This window comes from Trachurus japonicus, chromosome 1 (assembly GCF_045865225.1).
Source record: "Trachurus japonicus isolate A0001 chromosome 1, Traja_1.0".
Classification (NCBI taxonomy): Eukaryota; Metazoa; Chordata; class Actinopteri; order Carangiformes; family Carangidae; genus Trachurus; species Trachurus japonicus.
In genome coordinates, this window is record NC_140907.1 from 31,300,017 (window position 1) to 31,324,071 (window position 24,055).

Sequence of the window (24,055 nt, forward strand, 5' to 3'; positions counted from 1 at the left end):
GAATAATCCACAGTGATTGGCATGTGGAGTAGGCAGAGAGGAGCAGATGTGTACAAGGACAGATGGATGTCACATGGGACAGTTCTTTGAGAATTATAAGAAAAACAGACGTGTTGGAGGGTTGTTGAAGGTTTGAGGGGAAGAAGGACGGCAACAGAATGAGCAAAACATCTTATTCTTCTGACGGTAGCTGTGGTCCTTCTGTAGTGTCAACTTCTTCTCTCAGTGTCTGAGGTTGAGAGCTTTTGTTATTACTGTAGTTTGCATGTTCTCCTTGTGTCTTTGTGGGTTCTTCAGCCTCCTGCCACAGTCCAAAGACATGCACATTGACTTAATTGGTGACTCTAAGGGTGTTTTTACATTAGGTCCGATTGTTTCATATCGTAAAACTTTGTTCGGCACCCGAGGACACTTGCGTATGTATAAATATGGCCGTGGACACATAGTTGGTTTGAGAATCAACCATTTATATCACCAATTGGACGACATTTGTTTATATTCGGGACTGTTCGGTGTGTGATGCAGTGGAGATAAGAGCGCCAGTCGCAGTCCCAGTGCTGATGGACAATGAATTCCATTAATATGCCTGTTTTTGTTACTTTGGAGACGCCAACAACAACCAAAGCACTGGGTTTCCTGCTTCAACATCTATCGGGAACCAAGTGTACTCAGATCGGGGCCCAGGGCCTTAGTGTGAAACCACCATAAATTGCCCGTATACAGTAGGTGTGAATGTGAGTGTGTGAGGTTATTTGTCCAGGTGTGCCTCGGTGTCGACCTTTCTCAGCAAGGATAAGCAGTACAGCTGAAGGATGAATGGGTGATTGCTGATGTATGTGTACAGGCTGAAATACATGACTTTATGACTTTATTTTACAGGATAGCCCCTTGAGATGTGCCATTTCATTTTCGAGGGGGTCCATATTATCAACGGAAATACAAACATACATAGTACATTGTAACATACAAAGAAAGTAAGCAAAACAAACAAACAGACAAAAAAAACAAAAACAACGAACAAACAAACAAACAAAAAAAGAACAAACACATGATACAATATAGAGACACAGACGCCCATTCACACACACTCACACACTACAATGCTCTATCGATCCTGACTCCCCCCATACAACACACCAGTAAAAATAAAAATAAATAAATGAGATAAAATAAAGTTGATTTGATTAGTTACACTTCATGTAGCAGTGACCGACATTATAGTTTGAGAAAGTCGTTTTTTGTAAGTGACAAAGTTTCACTGATTACAAATCATCTTACAGTACTTGTGAGTAAAAATGACGTGCAGGTCGGGACCACAAACAGTTTCAGCTGATGTTTCTCACTTCCTGGTTGCTAAAGCTGCCGGGAACATCGGTGTGTAGTGTAAAGTGGCGAAGACGGGTTGAGAAATAAGAATGAGAGAGAAAGAGACAATGAAGAAATAGAGGCCAACGGAGCACGTCTGCATATTTAATAGCCCAAATGGTTTAAAGGAAGAGAAGTCATCGGTCCGTGCACGGTTGCTGTTGTTAAAGAAGATTAAAGGTTGGGGAGGAAACGTCTGGACTGAGCGTAATCAAACTGAAACTTTAAATTACAAAGAGCCACTGAGTGCAATAAGCAGACAGAGACTGAGGAGTGCCGTTTAAAAGAGAAAATCAAGCCAAGCAGACAGAGGAGTGCAGATACAGGACCAGAGCCTCGAATTCACTCACTCAGTAAATTCAGTAATTAACTGTTTCAGCTCGACCATTTTTAACGTATTTAGTGTATAACGTGTAGATGATGTATAAGTCACTACCAGATTTCCTCTGATAGTAGCCTATATATAATCAGCTCTGAGTCTGCATTTCGTCCTCTTGTTATTCGTCCTCATCTGCTCACTGGCTCCTGCATTTATTCTGCAGCTCATTGTTTTCCCATAAGTCCGTCTGTCGAGGAGCCGCCGTCAGCGTCCGCATCGATTATCGGAGGCTGGAAACCAACATCTGCACCAATGAATTGAACTGGTGGCTCGGACCATTGATTTGAGAGAGATGAGAATAGAGCGAGGTGTGTGTGTGTGTTTGTGTGTTATTTGCAATCACACTGAAGTCAGAGGGAGATTTATTTCTCTCTCTCTCTGCTCTGACTCGTGGTTTTACTTTAGCTGTCAACTTGTGCGTCGTGTTTAACAAATTAAAAGTTTAATACCACATTTATAAGTTATATTCTGCGTCTCATGCATTAGAAGCACAATAATTAATCATGTTACAGACGCAATGGGAAAAAACAAAAAAAGTTGATTGCTTTTTCCCCTGAGGCCCAAATGACATTTATTTACACAAAGTTACAGTGAGAATGTTTATTATTTCTGGGATACCAAAGTGTTTTTATTTTCTTAAAACTGTAAGTTTACAGATTAGATATGTATATATTTGCTAATTCACAATGAAGTGGAGGCTAATGGGAAACATCTTCAGTGTTTCAATCATGTGGACAAAAGTTAAACGTCAACCTGCTGGTGGTCACTAGATGACCTCACTATAGTTATTAAAAACAAAGGACACTTTTCAAAGCTTTATGCTGCTTTCCCAGCCATTTTGTAACGGTCGAGCAGTGCAGTGGTAATGTCCAAAATATCTCAGACCGTTTATTTTCTGGGTGAGTGTGAGGAAATCATCACAATAAGGAAAAAGTGTTTGTTTCTGTGGCGGGGAGAGCAGGCGCTCTGCGATCAGATAGTAATGTCTTTCCAGGACGTCTCAAAAACACAAAGTTTATACTGTTTATACTTTACACTATATGAGTTTAGTGGTGTCTCATAAGGATTCCAGTCATGTACCATAGATATTTGATTGTTTTTTGAATGTTTGTGTTGTGGTTGAAAGAATTTCCCCCATAAGGTTAGCGTTGTAGCTATCCCTAGCGCCGTCTAGCCATGGTGAAACTCCGGTTTGCCTGCATCAATTTTAGTCGCGTTTTTTGCTCCCCCCAACACTGGGTGACCTTCAGCAAAACGATTTAGGGGTCAAAAATGACGGAATTCTCCTTTAATTAAGCCTTTTTTTACACTTTGCTTCAACATTTCGTGTCTTTTTCAATCATTGCATGTCACCACACCTCTCGATGAACAAGCTCTACTTTTAACCTTCAGCTATTGCTTCAGTGATCTCAGCATTCACGTGCATGTTCTACTTTCTGTTATTATCCCCACATTGGGAGCGTGTGGTCAAAGTGTAACCGATCTCTCTAGAGTTACATTTCCAGAGCAGCCGGCTCGGCTCTGTCTTATCTCCCACAGTGCACCTGTGGTGTTGCCCGCGGCTGCAGCTCCTCCAGCGCTGGATCCGATCCGATCCATAAAAACACAAGGCTTCTGCTGTTCTCTGATCTCGTTCCTCTTGTCTCTGCTCCCGTCTGTCCTGCCCTAAGTGTCCGTTCCTCCCTTTGATGTTTACTGTATTTGCTGTGTGTGCCAGGCCAAGGCCGGGAGGGGGGAGGGATGGGGTGGGGGGTTGGGGGGGTGGGGAGGGAGGATGGGTCCAGGTACAAATGAGTCCTGTGATTCAGGGCATTCGCTTTAACCTGGTTCAAGCAATGGCAGAGAGAGAGAGATAGAGTCTGTGCCACTTTCAGCAGAAGTGCATTTGAAAGTCAAAATGTAGCGATGGCAAAAAAAACGATTAAAAACCTTATAATTTAGTATTTATGTCATGGTTAAATATTGGATTTCCTTAAAATCTTCAGCATAATGTGTCACTAATATCACATATGGAGCTTGATGTTAAGCAATATGTTAGATATACTCTATAATTAAACATCAGCGCTTTTATTTTGAAATTCTTAGCATGAATTCTTCATCTGCCGTATCTCTCATTGTCTCTTACTATATTGGGAAAGTTCTACTTTCCAACAAACTCTGATTTAGCATCTGCCACTGAGGAGTCTGCTGGATAATATTAGATCTGATGGGTTTAATTGCAGTGCCAGATCTCATCAGGATGGAAAGGGAATAAGAAAGACGGGAGGGAGGAGGAGGAGGAGGAAGACCGAGGGGAGGACGGGTGATGGGTAGGAGCAGAAAAAAATAATAATTGAAAATGGATGTAGGTCTGTTTGGTCAGATTTCAACAGTTTTGATTAATGAGAACTTCACAGTGGAGAAAATCTGTTTGTTTCTTCCTTCTTTTCTTGTTTCTGTTTCAAATTTCCGTCAGATCTGGATACGTCGTCTTGTCAGTCACGTGAATACCGTCGGAGCCAAATTGATCACAGATCTTTCAACGTAAAAACTAAAATAGAAACTATTAAGACTCAAGGTCAAAAGCACATTTGTTCATCGAAGGCCCTGGGAGACGGAGAGGTGAGTGAATGATTCATCAGTAAATGAGTAAATGAGTGAATTTGTGCCTGCGAGTGATGGAGTGAGTTATCGCGCCGGAGAGTGAACGAGGTGAGAGAAATTGAGAGAAGAGAGAGAGAGAGAGGAGGCTGAATATTGTGGCTGAGGGTCATTAAGACTGTGCTAAATCAGATTTAACAGCAGCAGCGTTAGACGGCCGCGGATGAATTGTTGAGGGCCCGAGGAGTCGGAGCTGAGCCTCATCGCTTCAGAGTGTGAAGAGTAACGTGATGTGATTCAGGAAAGATATGTTTTCTGAAGGAGCAGACGTCCAGTTAGAGGAGAGGAATAAATGTTACTTTAACTTAAAATATGCCAATAATGTACACAACACATACAGCTGTGACACTAAATGAAATCTGGTTTACACACACACACACACTCTTCATCAGATCTGTAAAACTGCAGGAGTAAATTTCGACCCCAAAAAACATGAATTGCATTGAGTCCCACTCCCACAGTTAACCACAGACATAGACACAGCCCATATAATTGTAAACACCTAACATAAATCCAATATGGTCTCTTCTGTATGGGTAACACCATAGGGTTAATACCTCATTCAATCATCTCATGTGTCTCTTAACACTATCTTTGGTCGAGGTTTACACAATCAAGATTTACTTCATGATGAAGTTAAAGAGGAACTATGCAAGATTTGTACCATAATTAAACAGCTTCAGAGTAATTGTGGTGGTTAAATAACTTGTTACCGAGGCGTCTTTGGTCTGAAAACCAACCTTGTAGGATCAGAGCCTCCGACCCCGAACCACGACACAAACGCGCCCCATAATCTGTAATCTCTTGTTTATGACTACACAAATATACACATCGTAAAACGTATATGATAAATAACGTTATCCACCACTCCAAGGATTGACTTCTCGATGGCTTGTTGAAAACAAATGCATATGGCCGGGGGGTTGGTGTACTGTATTGTCCTTCCAACTATCAAAAATGCAGCTAAAATCAGATCTATTGGTTCATCAGATGATGCATCAGTGATGAACATCTTTAACATTTACACCTTCTACTGGTCTCAGAAAGCGGCTGAGGTTTTTCTTGGGTTCAGTTTCACAAAGAGCTTTTTGAATAATACCAAACTGAGGGGAACATTACTGTAACAAACGACAGAAACTGTTGGAGAGCAACACGTCTTCCCTGGTTTAGTTAAAGTTTTTCCTTTCATATTTTCATTTGTACTTTGATCTTTAAGCTTGTCCAGGACTTAGGTCTGTTGACCTTTCAGTTCATACTTTGTGTTTTTTCTTCCATTGGACTTTGGACCCCCCTTTTGTGTTTTACCTTGTTTGTTTAAATAAATACTTTTTGTTGCGCGTCACCTTTTGTCTCTGCATTTGGGTCCACAGTATACAACTGAACAAACAGCAATCGTGTGAAATAAAGTTTGTAATGCATAATGGTTTCTGTAAACAGACGTCATGTTTACACTCAGCAAAAATAGATTGTTTGCATTCTTGAAGACTTACAAATGTGTTGCATCATGTTTGCAGAACAGATTTGTTCTTTAATATCTGAAATTGTTTTCTCGCTGACTGAGTTATTCATCATTCCCTTCAGCTTCTCTGTGCATCACCAACTCCGTCAATCAGCTCCGTCAGTAGAATCTATAATGTATTGCCCTCGTGCATGTTGGTCCTCTGTGCAAGTGTCAAACCCCCTCCACAAAATACTGCCTTTGATTTTATAACAACACGCTGTGCTGCAGGAAAACATCTGTCCGCCTGCTCCTTAGTTCACCACGTGTGATGTCTGCACATTTTTCTGCTATATTAAAGGGATAGTTCAACATTTTGGCAAATTGGCCCAATGCCATAATCCCTATAGTCATAGCAGTAGATTCGTTACCTTTAATTGTCGGTGCAAGCTATTTTTAGAACGACGGTTTCCCTCTTGGTTTCCCTCATCAAACTCATCAAATACACAATCCAACAACTCCAAAACGCTCTGGTGGACAAGTTGTGACCTGCACATTCACCACACTATGAGATAATAGCAGAACGTTACAAGACAGAGTTGTTTTAGAGGGAAATACAGAGACTGCTTGCTGAAAAACTGCCACCGAAGGGAACGTGCATCAGCGGTTTTGCATGAATTTTCCTCTAAAATAACTCTGTCTGGTAACGTTCTGTTATTATCTCATAGCGTGGTGAATGTGCAGGTCACAACTTGTCCACCAGAGCGTTTTGGAGTTGTTGGATTGTGTATTTGATGAGTTTGATGAGGGAAACCAAGAAATCCCATTAGCCTCTGTAGCGTAGCTCTGAGCAGCTCGCGGCTCTGCTCCGCCGTTCTAAAAATAGCTTGCACCGACAATTAAAGGTAACGAACCTACTCCTAAAACTATAGGGATTATGGCAATGAGCCAATTTGCCAAAATGTTGAACTATCCCTTTAACACATATGTGTGAGAAATGATGTAGGCCTTGATTATACATCTGACTTCCTTGGTCTTAAACTCTTTATTGATGTCTTTCTCTTTAGGAAAAGTCTTCATCGGCAACAAGAAGGAGATTGCGGAGAGCCGGATCCCTGAACTCAACACGTACATGAAGGTAATCACAGTTTGGTGTGTTGCACAGCGCAGACTTTAGTTTTTTTCCAACAAAAGGGAGGAATTGTTGGCATGCCGGCTGCAGTGGCCTACAACTCGGTGGGCCGAGCGATGCTGTAGGTGGATAAGCAGCACAGACTCGGATATTTCAGCAGTAGTTTTTTTGCCGATGGAGCTGGGCCGTGTAGGCGTAGCTGCTCTCTTCTCTTTGCTCTGCCCCTGTGCCCACATCACGTCTGACTGACTGTAGTTGTGGGACTTTTGACATGTTGCAGCGTTGCTCCATCGCTTTAAAAACACGATCAGGTTCTCTCTTTCTCCCACTCACTCACTTCTCTTTTCTGCTTTACTCTCTCTCTCTCTGTTTTTTTTTTTTTTTTTTTTTTGCTGCAACCTACATGATTCTCACTTTGCCACACTCTCTCGCCTTCGCTCGCCTTGCACTTGTAATCTTTCTCGCTTCATCTCCTCTCTTTTCATCCACTCCTTCCACCCATCTCACCACCCGACTTTTCCTTCTCCTTCTCCTCTTCCATCAAACTCCCACTCTCCCTCACGCCTCCCTTGAATCTTCGTTTACCTGTCTTCTACCTATCCAACCTTTTTTTTTTCCCCATTTCCCCTTCATCTCCACACATCGCCACTTCATCTACATCTTTCATCTCATGCCTCCCTCCCTCCTCTCCCTCTCTCTTCCCTCCCAGAGGTTGCTGGGTCTACCAACGTGGTTCCTGCTCGATGAGGCTCTCAGGATGTTTTTCTACCAGACGGAGCAGGACAGTCAACACCAACCACGAGCCCTCAGGCGTCTCCGCCCACCCACCCGAAAAGTGTAAGCGCAGCACGCCCTGCTAAACGAGTGCAAGGTAGAAACGCTGAACGCCCAGCCAGCGTCCCATTGGAGTGACAAGAGTCCCTGAACTGTGACCGCCAGCCAGGCGCCTCAACTCCCTTTTTTATTTTTTTATTTTCTTATCAGAGCTTCGCATCAGAAGTCACAATACTCCAATTATACAAAGTGTTTGAGGCTGCGAAGGTGACAGCCTCGGTGAATTGGTTTTAAAGCTGAAGTACCTGCCAATTATGAAGAAGGAGGTTGTTTGTTCCACAGGTTGATTTGCATAAATCTCTTGGTGAATAATAAATAACGCAGGGGTCTTATAGTGAAAGCAGCTCAGGCTTCAGAATTTGACCTCAGTCCAAAAAGAAAAAAAAAAAAAAGGTGAATTTTTTTTACCACCAAGCGTAGAAGCTGTGTCCTTCATTGTTTAGAAGTTACTGCAATTAGGATAAATCTTGAGCCATTAGGCATTTTAGAGCTGTTTTTTTATCTAAATAGTTATATTTAAAAGTTGGAGCAGATGGTGCAGGTTTTTTATGGATGTGAACGATGGAACGGATGAATTTTTCCCCTAAAAAACATAAATCTGGAAGTTGTTCTTTCCATAAACATCATGAAAAATAAAGAGCAACTCAATACATTCAACCAAACTAAGCACGAACACATGGAATACGATCATTGAGTTCGCAACGTGTTAACATGTAATCTGGATCAACAGCTAATCTATACTGATAGATACTGTACATTTTGCTTTATAATTAACTCTTGATCAATTATTGACTGTTAATCATGACTTTTAAACGTGACCTATGAACATCGATTTAGAGACGAAGAAGCCAAAGGAAAAACGTTCATCCGTGCATCGCTTTTCCAGATGCAGTTGTTAGTTCTGTAGATTCAATAATTGATAACTGATTGAATATCTTAGAAGTTTAAAGTTGTGCGTTTATGCAGGATCTATCTTACATCCTCCCTCTCCGAGCTGATTTAGTGTGAATAAACGTTGGAGTTTAGCGTTTTGCACAAGAGCTCTTTGACACTTTGTAGTGAGCCATTGAGACACGTGAACATCTGGATGTCGTCACAAGCACGTGGACACTCAGAGAAATGTTTGAGCAATCATTATCTTCTCACTTCACTGGCGTTTGATTGGTTATCCTGTCTGAACCTGCAGCAGCTCATGTGATGGGTATTTCTCAAAGGTCGTCATCACATCGGGTTTTCAAGTGGTTAAATGCTTCACTCAGGGGTCAACGAGCGACTACCAAGTGTTTTAATGCCAGTGTTTATATCACCCATGATTGTATGGTGAGATTGTGTTTGGAAAAGGCTCTGCTCTGTGATGGGGAATAAAGATCCAACTGGGATAAACTCACTAACTAACTAATCCCCCTCAAAACAAACATCACATCTGTGAGCAGCAGATCTCTGTCAGAGCAAAAAGCTGAGATTAAAAGTGCTGAATGTTTCTGCAGCAGCAAACGTGTGTTGGTCTGAAGGTGTCAGCTCGGTTGCAATGACCACGAACATGCATGGATATGATCATTGGATGTCATCAGTCAGCTGGTAACAAAGCAGCCGATGATGAATTAGCCGTCTTTTATCAGATCAAGTGACAAATGTAAGAATGAGGTGGAAATTATGTTGATTTTCAAATACAGTTGAGTCATATGTTTGATCTATGTAGATACTGCAGCTGTTGTAAAGAGAAATGCCAGAGAAACTCTCTGAAAGTGTTTCAACAAGTCCATATGTATTCATTTGCTCATATTTTAGATACATGCATTCATGTAAATGTAGCTGTCTAGAGAGTTGCCGTCTGTCTCGTGTTTGTCGTGTTGAAACCTGGACCCTAAAATACAGAACCATTACCCAGTGACAGGCGATACAGCCGTGCAGCAGGAACATAAATACGTTATGTCAAAATCACAGCGAGGTCGTCCTGAGTTACGACGCCTCCTGTCTTTTTCCTTACACCTCTCATAAAACGATGGAGCTAAGTAGGCAGGAAAAGTGATGGAGGTGATGAGGACATAAATCCTGGAAGAGAAGAAAAATACACAGAGACGTATTACCCTTTCTTTTTTTTACTTTCTTTAAAAAAAAAATCCCTACTTCCTCATTCATAACTGCCAGCGGGGCGTCTGATTGGCTCATGTCCCTGTGGTCAGGTTACAGCAGCAGGAGATGTGGTAAAACAGGGCACGCTCAACAGGAAGTGATGCAAAGGTCGACTCTCATTACTTCCTCTGCTCTTAACATCAAACCAGCCTTTTATTTACATGGACTTTTTTTAACAAGGACCTTTGACGTTTCCTCTTTCGATTGTTGCTACACATCCAATTCTCCCACTGTCCTAGAAACCAGTTTCATTTTGTCTCATAGTTACAATATTTTACTGTAAACACTCTCATTCTTATAATGAGCTTGTTTGTTCAAGGCTTTCCTGGCACTGACTGTAGTTTCTTGCTTTTGATTTTCACTTTCTGTACTTTGTACAAAGGAATCTTATTTTTTTTGTACTTTATGTTCCTGCAATAGAAAATAGCACTTGTTGGTCCACTATTCTTAAACTTGAAAGTCATATCTCATACCATACCGAAACAGAAATTGCGTTAGGCTATCCTGATGTAGGCCTGTCACAATTATTACGTAATCGCCATCATTATTTGAGCTGACCGCAATTATTTTTGCATAATCGTTCAGATGGTTTCCATTCATCTGTATAAAAACAGCTGGATGAAACTAACAAAAATGTCATATTTTCATCACTATTTCCCCGCCGTGTCCTCTTTTAATGACATCATCACGTTAGTTTGATGACACATCAGTGGAGCGCCACAAACTATTTCATCTTGAGGCGCTTTAATGTTTCTAATTTCGATAACACTTTATAATAAGTACACACTATTAAGCATTAGTTAAGCATTAATAAATACAGAATTCTTCATTTATAACACATTAATACGTATGTAGTTTATAAATACAGTTAGTGCTTATCAATGATGAGTAAAACATTTTTAACTGTGTTTATAAACTACATACTAATGAGTATATAAAATGATGATGATGATTATAAATGATGAATTCAGTATTTAATGCTTAACCAATGCTTAATAGTGTGCACTTATTATAAAGTCTTACCCTAATTTCTAATATTTGACAATTTCATTTCGATGAGCATCTATTGATATTAGCATCATGTATTTAGTTGCAAAGCCAATACTACTATAATAGTGGCAGAAAAGACAAAAACAATTAAATTGTTGATTGCAATTATTTGTTTGAGAATGAATCGTCAACTATGTTTGCATCGTTTCTTAAATGCATGAAGTGCTGTGATTGTTAAAAGCTCTTTTTGTCTGTGTTTTGGTTTTAAACAACAGCAGCATTTTTAGTTGAGACCAGGAAAAGACTGTGATTTCCGGCCCAGAGTGGTGGACCGGCTGACAGACCTGACATCACTGTGTCACTATAGCGGCTAAAACACACAGATCAGCTCTGACAGGAGGTTTAATTTAAGGAAAAACAAAACAAAAAAACACGTCAGACGTTTAAAGAGCCTTAAATTGTCCAATTTACGTCGCTTCAGGAGGATTAACGCGTCCGTCACACCTGGAATGAGCAATCTTGTCTCTGTCTCTGTTTGTCTTTCAGGAAGACGGTCAAACAAGTCAACGACATCTTCTCCTCGCCGAGGGTAGAGGTACGTGTTGTTGTTGTTCTTATTGTCTCCATGGCAACCCACAGAGTCACAACTTCCTGGTCAAACAATCACGCTGAACACATGACATCCCCCCCGAAATACCACATGACCCTGTCAGCACCCACATCTCATGACACACTCAACACACACACCTTTACACAACACCACATTGTTAAAAACTCGCACAAAAAAAGAAAAAAAAGAAGAAATGACACAAACTGCGGTTTCATTCGTCAAATTCTGCGCCACATTTTTTTCTCTTCCCTCTCGACTTTGACCCTTTTGACCTCATCAATAGTTCCGCCTCGCTTCACTTCCTTTCATAATTTCTGTGTCCATCGCTCCTCTCGTATTATCTTCCCTCTCCCTCCTCCTCTCCTCCTCCCCCCTTTCCCCACCGCTCCTCTTAAACAACCCTTAAGTTTGTCCTTGTTTCTCTTTCCTCTTTTTCTCCCTCTGCGTCTTTCCAAGGTTGTGACCATCTCTCATCCCTCTTTCCCTCCTCCTCCTCTCCCTCACATCCTCCTCCTCATTTTTATTCTTTTCACACACTCTTCACCTAAAAGAAGAAAACAGATTGTGTGTCGTTGTGAGGTTTTGTAGCTGCTGTGGTTCAGGTGCAGGAGAAGGTCAGAGGTTACATTGGTGTTGACCTGACGATTAAACTCTCCAAGGAGGCTTTTACTCTTTGTGTGGTCGTCACAAACACACACAGGTGTAGCTTTACTATGTTTGTGAGGACACCGAGGCCCAATCCAAATCCTAACTCTTGCACAGTCTCATCATGGACAGAGGTTTCCAGACTCATTGGTCCACAGGACCAAACTACAACCTAAGGGGATATGACAGATTTCCCACAATACACAACATATGCCACCAAGGACACAGATATTTTCACAAAATCTAGGCTAAAAACCTATTTATTTAGGATGGCTTTTAGCGTGATGACACTTTTATCGTATTTTATCTTATTTGATTTTGCTGTTCACTGTTTTTTATTGTTTTTACTTATTCTTCTTTTTAATTATTACCTGCTGTAAAGCACTTAGGTACACCAAAAGGATTGTTGTAAAGGGCTGTATAAATAAAGTACATTTACATTTACAATTTTTTTAAAGAGGAACTATGCAGGATTTTTAGCTTAATTATGCTACAGCTTTGGAGTAATTGTGAAGGTTTAATAAATGACATTTTACTTGTTACGAGAGAGAATGGAGGCTCTCTGCCTTCCACCTAGCGTCTCTTCGTTGAAAACCGACTTTGCAAGATCAGCGGTGCCGACCCGGTGTCCCAGCTCTCGTCTCTGCGGCACCATGACACAACGCACCCCGTAACCTGTAATCTCTTGTTTATGACAGATTAAACTACACAAATATACACATCGCAACATCGTTTACGATATATAATGTTATCTACCACTCTATTGATTGATTTCTCGCCGGCTTTGTTGTAAACAAATGCACAATACTGTACATGGCTGAGAGGAGGGTTAGCAAAACAGCGGAGAAGCGACTGGACTTGCATACTTTTTTTTACTTTTTACATCAACCATTTTAGGTCACATTCAATCTTAATCTCCATATAATATGACACTATTCTTTAAAGATAAATTGCATCATTATTATCTTTTTTTGTTTTGTTTTGTTTTTTACATTTTTATGTCGGATGTATATTTAACTAAAAGTCCAGCAGCAGCAAGTGAGCAGAACTTTTTCGTCAGTGCATTACGTTGCAGATGATGGCGCGTTATGTTATAGTTTTGGTGTCTCATTTCGTATAGGGGAATATTTCTACCACTACTTCTTGCCACTAATTTGTGAGGGGCAAAACTGTGAGGTATGAACTATCTGGTTGTAATTTTAACCATTGCAGCTAAAAGCTTGACCTTGACCCCAGCGCCTAATGACTTAACTGAAAGTATTTCAGGCTCCTCGTGATAGAAAAGATATGTTCACTCTTCTCTTCACAAGAGTTTGAATTACAATCCAGCTATCGAATCAATGAAAAATGTAATCATTAGAGTAATTGATGATGAAATTCAGCTTCATTTTGTATTGACAGTCATTTAGATTTATTCTAGGAAAGTAGCAGCAGTTCAGAAATAACTTTATAAACCAGAGACTTTTTTTCTCCATGAGTGCACCTGTGCGTGCGTGTGTGTGTGCAATGCACCTTTACCCAGTTTGTTGAGTGACTGTGTCTCAGATGAGCACACGCTGTAATGTGAGCACCTGCGTGTGTGTGTAATGTGTGTGTGTGTCTTTCTCTGCAGCTCTTGAACTCCGAGCTTCATCCCTCTGCAGGAGTGTTTAGCTTTTCCTCACCTTGCTCTACAGAGACAACATCGCTGTAAACTGCACACAAACACAGCGTGTATCACCTCACACAACACACACACACTCCAGCGGCCTTTTTATTGCCGAGCTAAGAGCAACAACTCCATTTTACTCTGTCCTCTCTCTCTCTCTCTCTCTCTCTGCCTCCCCTCTCTCCCACACAGAAGTAAAACATTGGTGTACTCTACTCACGAAGCTGCCAGCCTACTCAACATTTATTTTAGCTCTTTCTCTCTGGGAAAAAAAAGAAAAGAAAAATTGAACGCTCCTCTGTGTGTTTATGTGTATTTGTGTTTGTGTACGTACATCCTGCTGTGTGTGTGTGTGTTTTTCCAGCACGGGGCAAAGTGGCTGTTAAACTCTGTCCAAACAATGATCAATGGCTGGTCTGAGCCTGATGGATAAGAGGGGAGCGCAGGCATTTGTCACAGTAGAGCTGGTTGCAGGCGTTTTTTTTGCGTTCAGGCTTACAACACTTCATTCCACTCCACTTGGTATTAGCTCAGGCTTAGCTCCACGCAGCGCGATGAGTAATTGTTGGCTATGAGCTTCAAACAAGGTCAATGGGACAGGCTGCTCTTGGTTAACATGAGCTTTTAACGATGCACACAAGCTCGAGGGGAGTTTGTCTGATGTGAAAAATGGTGGAGGGAAGTTGAAACGACTGACTGAAGAAGAAGGAGCACAAAGAGGAGAGGAGAGAGGAAGAGAAGCAGAGGAGTGAAAAGACGGAGCTCAAAGACCCATAGAAGTAGAAAATTAAAAAATCAAACAGGTCCTAATCGACCAAGGCTCAGCTCTTCTTCTTCTTCTTCTTCTGCGCTGAGAGCCATTAAAGCAGAAATTAGATCCTATTTTAGATAAAGCCCTTCTTGGAAAAGAAAAAAAGCAGGTACATTTAGTTCTTCTTCTCGCCAGGAAGAAATATGATCACACACTTCAGATGTATTGTAAAGTGAAATTGTGCAGTAGATGGTTCATTATATGGATGTGAGCCATTATGGCACTGGAAGCTTTTTTTCCCCCCACTTCAATAAATAGAGTTTGAACAATGAATGCAAAGCCCAACGTGATGAAACTGAACTGTCAGCAGTCGTTTCTGATCAGACTCGTCGTCTCCTGTACTTTTACAGAAACTCTAAATCAATTTTAAAAAATCAATTTAAAAGGAGAACAACAACTGCAGCTCTACAGAGGTTCACAGCCTCTGTTAGCGTCTCACAGCACATTTATTACATGGCCCAGTCTTATTACTCTGATTGCAGCATCAGACAGGTGTTTTTTTTTAATTATTTTTTTTATAGCTGAACCCATTAAACCCGCTCTACCCTACCTGCCCATCACAGAGCAGCGGTCAGACACATTTAAGCAGGTAGCCAGTGAAAATAAAAAGTGGTAGTATTTTTCACAGGAGCTATAGCGGAGAGCAAAACTGAGCATTTAATGTTATGTCAGATAGGCAGGAAGTTTTTCCAAATGCATGGTCCAGTGAACAAGTCAGTCAGTCAGTGAGTGAGTCGGCTTGAGTTTTGACAAAGGAACAACCAACTTTTAATTGCATGAAGCAGTTTTGTATCGGAGCACCATGCAGGGAAATATCCATGATGTGAAGGCAGGTTTTGAAATAAATAAAATGCATAGATGTGATTTGCTAATGGCCAAAGATGTCGCCTTGTCTGTCGTTGCTTTGTGCGGCAGCTGAAAAGCACGAGTGACCTCCCCAGATACATACACACAACCTCTACTCATTCTTCTATAAATATACACATGCATATCCTCCGATGATCCTTCACTCCAGGCCTTCTAGGAAGTGGGCCATCTACTTAAAAAAATACACTTTCATTAAACGTCAGGGAGAGAAAGAGAGAGAGAGAGAGGAAGAGAGAGAGTGAGGAAGAAAAAAAAACCGCCTCAATTCTCATCTCCTCCTCCCTATTGCCAGACTAACGAGCTGAAAGTTTAACAAGCTCATTAAGGCGGGGTCGGCGCGAGTCTAATTGTACCAGATGATTGCTCCTGTGGCTGGATGAACCCAAGGGCTGTGTGGCTACATTTAGAGACCAGCTCTTCTCTGGGCACCCAAGTGCCTGCCCTGGATAAACTACACCGTATATATATTTATATTTAGAGAGAGAGAGAGAGGAGACAGAGGAGTCTTTTTGTTTGCTTAGCATGGCCGGTCAGATTACAAAAACGTCATTGAGGCTATTGCATTTCGCACATTACCTACAGAAGACAGATTTGTATGGATGCTATCTGTGGCTGCAATGCATTCTGGTCTTTTGATACTGCTGCTTTCTGTGATAGATGTTGTTGGAGTTGCAAAATGGTGGTTCTGTAGAATGAAGCTTTAAAGGAAGTGGTTGGTTTGTTAGTGATGATCTCAACATTTGGCCACATTATATCAGCCTGGTTTCATGTATTACTGTCTGCATAGAGGAGTTACTTTTAAGTTTTGTTACATTGCCAACATTTGCATTTATAGCCGTTTACTGTCCAGTTCAGCATTAAACTTGATTCTTTTTCTCAGCAATCCTCTTGTTTTGCTTCTATTTCTATCACTTCTTCTAGCAAAACTAAAAAAAAAAAAGCCTCAACACAGCTCACAGGTGATTTCACCACAATGGACTGTCTGTGCTGCTGCATTGTTTCATCCTGTAGCAATGATGACTGAAGGTCATTAAGACTGGCTAGCTGGTTGGTTGGACTGTCTCTTTCCGATAGCGAGTCGGTGACTTAGAGGTTAGGCTACATTATAACTTCTTGTTTTGTAAAAGCAACCGCCTGAAGTAAATTTTTAATGAACAAGATGCTTTTGGCTATTGAAGACATGTTAACCATACTGTTAGCATTGTTTTAGCTCTTGACTTGTAGCAATGATGGCTGAAGGAGTCGGATTGCCATGCCACATTTCCGATAGCGAGTCAGTGGCTCAGAGGTTGTGGCCTATTATAACCTCTGTAAAAAGCAATGATGAAGTCTGAAGTTCTTGAGACTCAAGGCTCAATTTCTATTAAAATCTTTACTTTACTGTTAATTTTTCACCTGCTACTACACTGGCAAAAAATCACACTGATTTCCTCACAGGTGATTTAAAAAACAGTGATTTCAATGTGAAGTGGTATTTTTGTTAACTTTACAGTTAGCATCATTTCAGCTATGAAGGGGCCAAAAATCAAGTAGGCTAATAATTCACAAAGTTGGCTATTAACAGAGGTGTGAAACTGAACGGGTTAGGCTACTGCTACTCCTATGATGTTGCTGTGCTTATTGTTGTGACTATTTACTCGGCTGATGAAACAGTTGCCGAATTAGAGCTTTCAATTAGGGCTGGGATTTCATTTCCATACAGCCAATAACTTTACGTTGAACTGCTTCCACGTGTTGTCGTTATTAAAGCTTCTGTGTCAATGAAAGATGACATTTAAGGGATACATCGCTTTGTCCTGTTTGGTTAGGGTAAAACAAAACGTGATCCTGTCACAATCAAAAAGTGGTTAAATATGAATTAATGAACTTGGCCTGACACAGATTTGTGTCAGGATGTCTTGGAGTTGAACAGTGTTTTATTTTTTGTCATCTCCAGTTTTATTTCTTTAAAGTATAACACAGATTTTTTTTGCAGGGTGAAAATTTGATAAAAAGCTCACTGACAGCCTCACATCCTGGTTTTGATTTATTTATTCCCCCCGTTCTTCACTATTTTATCTTTTCAGTCATCGCGAAGGGAAAACTGATGAACTCAGTGCCCCCAATTTTTACGCTGTCTATGCACAGCAACATACTCACACACAGTCAACTACAGAACCAGGATGTTATAGATCACCCATCAACTCTGCTAATTGTATTAGTCGGCTTAATGGTTACCAGAGAGCGATGAAGAGAAAGAAACAGACTGTGATAAAGAGAAGTGAAGGGATAAAGAAGTGGAGCGCTGGTGTTGAAGAGATGGAGACAGGGAGGGAGAGATGAAAGGAGGTGTAGAAGGAGGGGGAATTGCTTTGTCACATCATATTTGGTGTTTGTCTTGGAGATAGTAGTTTATCTCCTCCAACACATTTTCACTATCATCTATAAATTACAGCCAGCGGCAGGTCAACACTATAATAAAACAGTGTCTGGAATAATGCACAAGAAATAACAGCCTTGAAGTCAAAGAGTGTGTGTTCGCATGTGTGTGTGTGTGTGTGTGTGTTTCCTTAGGGTCGGGCTAATCTCAATGGATTGTTAATCCAGCCAGCTCCCTCACTCCCCAGCTTCATTAATCTGCCACCAGCCTCAGTCTAATTTTTTTTGGACACACTTACTCACACACATACACACTAAAATAGTCACACTCACACACACTTGCTTGTATGCAGTCATTCATTCGTACAAATATACACAAACTGTAAAGTCGTCAACATCTCGAACACAATTTCTAACATCAGCCACAAGAATTTTATGTTTTTATTATTGATGAATTGTGAACAGATTTGCTACAAACCTTCACTTGGATTCACAGATGAATTGGATTTTGGTGGTGGGAGGTCAAGGTCAAGGTCGTTGTCACTTGACAAAACTCTTTTTAGAGCACATTTTATAATAATAACAACACAATACAACGCTACAACGCTGATGCTAAGCAGATATGATAATTAGAGATGCACCGATCCAGTTTTTTCCAATCCAATCCGATACCGATACCTGGGCTGAGCGTATCGGCCGATACCGATCCAATGCTACTGTTGAATGAATGAACCTTATACGTTGCCATGTGAGTGAAGGCATCAGGCTTGACATAAACATTTAGACTTGTTAAAAAAAGGTAACAAATTAACACAGATATAAATGTACTTAATATTATTCATTAACAAATAACAAAGTGTACATTAGCAGCAAAAAACCCCAAAAAACACTAGATCGCTGTAACTGTGTTGCTGTGTATGATATTAAAGGGACAACGAGGAGTTTCTATTCGGTTATAAAAAAGTCTCACGTTAATGTGGATGAATCTCCGCTACCCACACTTGTTAATGGGCCCATTTTCGATAAATATATCGTTCTGTCTCTATCATTATTTTGTTAGTATTAGTGGTGGCGGAAAAGCTGGTTGAGCCGACCAGCGTTTCCTTCGTGGCGAGTTATGAGAATAACTCCGCAGAATCGACGTTTATGGTCGGAACTACGACGGTATGTGAACCTCTTTGAACCTCTGACTTTAATTCATGATGAATGAAATGTCTTGCGCCGGTCAAAGAAATGTACGGTGCGCGTGGAGGCTCATAAATGTAGTGTGAAAACGCTTCGCTTTTCCAAAACTCCTCGTTGTCCCTTTAATAAAAAAGAAATGACTGGATTGCAATGCTGGATCAGCCTCATTCATCCGATATCCAATCCAGTTTATTAGTCAATAATTAATCTCTTTACCAAGTTTAATGGAAATCAGTTCAGTAATTGTTGGAAAATTTCTCTGGAAGCCACAGCGGTCACCCTCATGGTGATGCTACAAGAAACAACTGGGGGATAACTAACTACAGTATAGTCTGTATGAATCTTCCTCTGGGAAACACGAACATCTGCAGAAAATTTAATGTCAATCCACTGAATATTTATTGAGATATCTGGAGTCTGGACCAAAGCGTTGGACCGACTCAGACCTGTGACCAGTGGACAGCTCCAGGTTCAGGACGCACGTTAGAGACCCGATCACTCAGGGTCAGGTGGTCAGGGGGGGAAACATATTGTTCCAGCTGTGTGAATAATGTAGATAATGAGTCCGGGGGCCACAAATGAAGCCCAGTCCCCGGCCGCTCTGCTCACGTCCTCTGTCTGATTAGTCCCATCAGTCCCACTCTCTTAATGAACCGAGAATATGTCACAATTTCAAATCAGTAAAAACCTTATTTCACTGTGGAGCTGCTCAGTGCATTGATAATCTCTCTCCCTTTCTTTTTCTTTCTCTCTCACACACACACACACTCTCATTGACAACAGACCTGTCGAACTGACTAAAAAAACAGATGCATTCCTGTTTATTTGCATATGAAGAGGGAAGTGAAATCAACTCTCTTTCTATTTCTCTCTCTCTCAGCCCTCTACCCCCCTGCGCCTCTGTTTAACTTTCACTTTTCTTATCTCCTCCTCCTCATCTTCCTCCTCTTCCTCCCCCTCTTCTTCACCTCCCTCCCACTGCTTTAACCGCTCCTCGTCGTTCTTTTTTTGGTTTCACAGTTCCTCTCGAATCCTCCAGCTCCATATCAGTTTTTTAACCATCTCCACCAGCTTTTCTTTCAAACTCGTGTGTGCACATATGTTTGTTTTTCAGCAGATTCAGCGTACTGTCATTGCCCAGTGTGCGAAAATTGTCGTTGCGTGTGTGTGTTATAGGCTACTCTATAATCTGTCTGTTAGATGAGTCTCTGCAGACGACCAGAAATAGGTTTAAAACATCTGTAATGACTTCACTGAGTTCGACTTTAAATGCAAATTCATCTCCGCTCTTTATTCTCAATGCACTGAATCCAACCAGGACGTCCGAACACATCGCACACACACACACATACACACACACACACACATACAGTATGAATTCACATACACTTTTGCATTGCAGGCTGTATCACTTTTGCAAACTGCCTGCACATGCTTTTTACTCCATCCCACACACACTCTCCCACACACACTCTCAACTTAGAGTCAGAATTACTCAAGATAGTACCACCAGCATCAACAGCGCAGCACCATATGTTGCCTGTGTGCACAGTCAGTGTGTTCACATGCTCATGATGCAGCACATTGTCCAATGTCTGTTTCACCGTATCAATAATTAATCAAACAATCAAGTCAATCAGGAACTTTTACTTTTTCTTTTCTTTTTTTTTTTCTTTTTTTTGCATCTCTCTCAGTTCAGTATCTTTAGATTCTGGGCCGTCGGCCAGAGAGAAGCAGCAGCAGCTCTGGACTTTTGACCTTCACATGTGTCACTTCTCAGCAAATACTGTATATCTAAAGAAAATACTCATTAGCTGCAGCAGTGAACACACACACCCACATGGATGCACTCACACAACACAACACACAGCTGCATAACTGAACACGTTCAATGATCCTTCTGCAGCATCACTTCATCCATCTTTCCCTTTCTGCATTTGCTCACATTGTCACTTTCGCTCTCTTTCATTCACACACACACAATGGTTTTCTTACACACTACAAACTTGACTCATTTTTGCATCACTCATCTTTTTTTTTCTTTCCTCCTCTCTCTCTTCTTCCATCCTCACATGTTATTTTCCATCCTGTGAAAAGTGAGTGAAGTCTTACCTGTCCGCTCTCACCGTCTCTTCTCTCTCTGTGTGGAGTGTGTCCGTCTCTCTCCTCTCTTTTGCTCGCTCCTCTCACTCACTTTTCTCCCTGTGTGTGTGTGTTTGTGTGTTTGTGTGTGTGTGTGGTTTTTCTTTATGTGTGTGCGTGCGTGCGTGTGTGTGTGTCCCAGGCGATGTTTGACTTTCGCGGCAACGGCAAGGCGGAGTTGAACCTGAAGAGGGGAGAGGTGATCTTCCTGCTGCGACGAGTCAACGCCGACTGGCTGGAGGTAAGAGTGGAGAGAGAGAGTGAGAGTGGGAGAGGGAGGGAGGGAGAGAGGGAGGGAGGGAAGAAAAAGAGAGAGAGAGGGGGAGGGAGGGAGGGCGGGAAGGAAGGAGGGAAAGTAAAAAGGTAGAGAAGGAGGGAGGGAAAGATGCATGGAGAGGGAGGGAGGGAGGGAAGGATGGGAGGTGGAAGGGGAGATGAGCCAGAGGAATAGAGAAGGAGGCATCTTGATTGAGATGGTGGAGGGGAGGAATAAGATGAAAAAATGGAAAGGGAAAGAGGAAAAGAGGGAAATGGCAAAAAAAAAAAGAGAGAGGAGGACTGAGAGAAAGATGGAGAGAGGAAGAAGGAGAAAGAGAGGAGGAAAGATGAGAGAGAGAGATGGAGGGAAGCAGAGATAAAATAAAAAGTGAATAGATAAATGAACAGTGACAGAATGAAAAGAGAGAATAAGATTTTTTGTTACAATCTGTTTCTTTCTGCAGGATCAACTCAAATCAGAGCTGTGCCCATATTTAGGCTCTTACATCTGTTGTTAATTGTTTTTTGTTTAATTACTTGCCGCTTGTTTTCCTGTTGTTGTCTCTTTTTAGACATCAGCACCGACTGGGAAATATTCAGAAGTGATTCAGGGACAGAGACCGAGGTTATTATAATTAAAGGAGGAAATTTCAAAATTCAAAATTGAAAGTGTTATTCAACCAGGAAAAGATGTAGTGAACACCAGGGCTGACTGATTCATCTTAACTTTCACATGTCATCGAGAAATCAACATGTGCAATAAACACATCGTAAAAAGTTGCCAGAAAAATGCGATGAGTAAGTTTTGTTTACACGCGTAATGGACACATAAGCGATGCATGCGATCATGTGACCCCCCAGCTCCCCTCGCCTTCCACATTTAGAAGCAAGTGAAGCTTTTTAAATTAATGTTGTGTTTAATTGATTTATTGGTTATTCATGTGCAATCTGTACATTAAATTATGCTCAATATACAGTATATATATTTTTCCATATTTTTATTCAGTTGGCAGACTTTAGGCTATTCTGTGTTTGAGGGCAACTGTTAGCAAGAACCTATTAAAGCAGAAAGACACAGGAACTTAATGGTTAATATGCATTATTAATGCATAATTTGCTTATTTATCGCAAGTCTTACGCCATCGCATGTCATCGCACATCGGACATTTTGCAGATATCGTGCAGGCATAGTGAGCAGTCTTCATGTAAATCTAAAGCAACACCCAAATATAAACCTCTTTCTTAGTTGTTTTTCTTCATGCACTGTTTTGAAATCATGTTGCATCATTTCTATCAAACTAAATGAATACCGTAAATTCTCAAATGAAAGCCGAGTCTCAATTAGAAGTCGGGTCTATTTCTATTTTCCATGCAAGTTCTTTTGAATGTACAAAACCTCTCAAAGCCCACGATCGTCCATTTGAGCAAAGCTGCTTAATTCATGATCGACTTTTAAACGGGTGTTGAAGCCCAGACCCGACGTGGCCGGTCTCACAGACATTAATTTCCCGGCGTTGAGAACTCTGACTGACGGAGCTTATATACTGTATAGTTTATGGCCAGAGCACGTAATTATTTACAAGAAGTTTAATCAGCACTAATTAAAAATGAATGCGTTCTCTGGATCCGGCTCTTTCCTCCTTTGCTAAGATTTGTTCAAAAGATTTGTTTAAAAAGCCTGTCCCATACAGATGCCTGTCTCAAATACAAGCCGGCTTAGTTCAGCAGTTGAAGCCAATATTTCTTCTATTTGAGAATTTAAAAGTAAACCAGCGTAGAACAACGTGACCGGTCTGCACAGACCCTGTGACCTTGACCCATCTGACGCCTTTCAGATGAACTGGTGCAAAGTCAGAGCCGAAGTTTCACTGCAGCTGGGTTCAGTCTGTTGAAGGAGGGTGGAGGTTATTAAAGGTTGTGACATATTAACAAATCCCTTTTATATTGGATGTGATGCACGGAGTGAACGTTTCCATTGTGCTTCACTGAATATGAAATGAAACAAACATACATCTTTTTAATTGAGTGTCTTCCTCCTGCCAAATGTTTCAACTTGGCAAAGCAAACAAAACACACAAACCAGTCCCTTCACAAGTCGCAGCAGCCAAAAATATAATCTGAAGTTTAAGAGAAGAGCGGTGTCGTCCCTTCATGGCAGCAGAAGAGTCCAGTGACCACACAAAGTGCCGTATAATATCTGGCGTGGTGACTGTAGGTGACCTGCTCCAGTTTCCTTTACAGGAACAATTACTTAATGAACTAAATGTCCTGATTACACACCACGCTGCGAGTGACACGTGGAAGTCGCTCGTCGACATCCAAAAATGGGATGTGGGACATTTTTAATTAGCTGCTCAACATTTAAAAAAAAAGAAGAAGAAAAAAAAAAAGGCAGCAGTGGAACATCGGTGCGGGAAAAATAGTTGTCGTAGAAATTCTGCTTTGTCACCGAGTACTTAAAGAAAGGTCAGCAAACGTGTTTAATGAAAATGTGTGTGAGGTGTTGAGATGGAGTGTGAGAGAGAAGCCGGGAGTGGGTGAGTGGGAGAGAGAGAGGGAGAGGGAGGGAGAGAGGGAATCAACACTGATGGAGGAGGAGGAGGAGGAGGAGGATGCACTC

At 41.2% G+C, this 24,055-nt stretch overlaps 2 protein-coding genes across 3 annotated transcripts in view; one reads left to right on the plus strand and one right to left on the minus strand.

Moving 5' to 3' along the window:
- Positions 1 to 21,410, minus strand: part of pvalb7 (parvalbumin 7) — a 46,828-nt gene extending 25,418 nt beyond the window's left edge. For both annotated transcript variants that reach the window (XM_085785378.1, XM_085785372.1), the window contains exon 1: positions 21,148 to 21,410. The gene's annotated coding sequence lies outside the window, so the exon portion shown is untranslated. The remainder of the gene's footprint in view (positions 1 to 21,147) is intronic.
- ncf4 (neutrophil cytosolic factor 4) overlaps positions 1 to 24,055 on the plus strand; it is a 37,603-nt gene that overhangs the window by 5,127 nt on the left and 8,421 nt on the right. The window contains exons 4-7 of the mRNA XM_085785362.1: positions 6,890 to 6,960; positions 7,664 to 7,791; positions 11,458 to 11,506; positions 21,320 to 21,418. Coding sequence (XP_085641488.1) covers positions 6,890 to 6,960; positions 7,664 to 7,791; positions 11,458 to 11,506; positions 21,320 to 21,418 — 347 coding nt within the window. The remainder of the gene's footprint in view (positions 1 to 6,889; positions 6,961 to 7,663; positions 7,792 to 11,457; positions 11,507 to 21,319; positions 21,419 to 24,055) is intronic.